Source organism: Buceros rhinoceros, unplaced genomic scaffold (genome assembly GCF_000710305.1).
Source record: "Buceros rhinoceros silvestris isolate BGI_N320 unplaced genomic scaffold, ASM71030v1 scaffold34510, whole genome shotgun sequence".
In the NCBI taxonomy this organism is placed as follows: domain Eukaryota; kingdom Metazoa; phylum Chordata; class Aves; order Bucerotiformes; family Bucerotidae; genus Buceros; species Buceros rhinoceros.
The window spans coordinates 3,228-3,685 of NW_010388461.1; the positions used below are offsets into that span (position 1 = coordinate 3,228).

General features: G+C 62.0%; 1 protein-coding gene across 1 annotated transcript in view; it reads right to left on the reverse strand.

Annotated features, from left to right (window-relative positions):
• Positions 1-32: 32 nt before the first annotated feature.
• The window catches only part of CRTAC1 (cartilage acidic protein 1), a gene marked incomplete at its 5' end in the record, with an annotated part of 4,612 nt that continues 4,186 nt past the window's right edge, over positions 33-458 (reverse strand). The window contains 2 exons of the mRNA XM_010145983.1: positions 33-145; positions 405-458. Of these exons, the coding sequence (XP_010144285.1) occupies positions 33-145; positions 405-458 (167 nt within the window). The remainder of the gene's footprint in view (positions 146-404) is intronic.

A 458-nucleotide genomic window follows, 5' to 3' on the forward strand; every position in this document is an offset into this window, starting at 1 on the left:
CCAAGGCTGCTCTGGCGTGTTACAGGCAGGGGTTAAAGTGCATAGAGGCAAAGGCAGAGTCCGAGGACTAGAGGGAGGTGGACACTATGGGGGGGCCTGGGCCAGCTCCCGGCGGAGGGGTATCCCCCAAAAAAGGCCACTTGAGCTGCACAGAGGAGAGAAGGAGCAAGAGAGAAAAAGAGAAGAGAAAGAGAGAAGTGGAGTCAGTGACAGCTCAGGGGAAGGCGCAGGACAACCAGCTGTGAAGCCAGGGTGGAGGTGGTGGGGCAGCCACCCAGCAGGTCGCAGGATGTGGCCAGGCCTTTGGCAAGGGTGCAACGTCATCCCAGGGTGGTGCTTTGGCTGCCCGTTGCCTTGGCCAGGCTGCAGTGGCATGGGGGCAGAGTGTCCCAGCCATCACTCACCCACGCAAGCCGTGCCGTCCTCGTTGGGCTCGAAGCCCCGGATGCCGCGCTTGT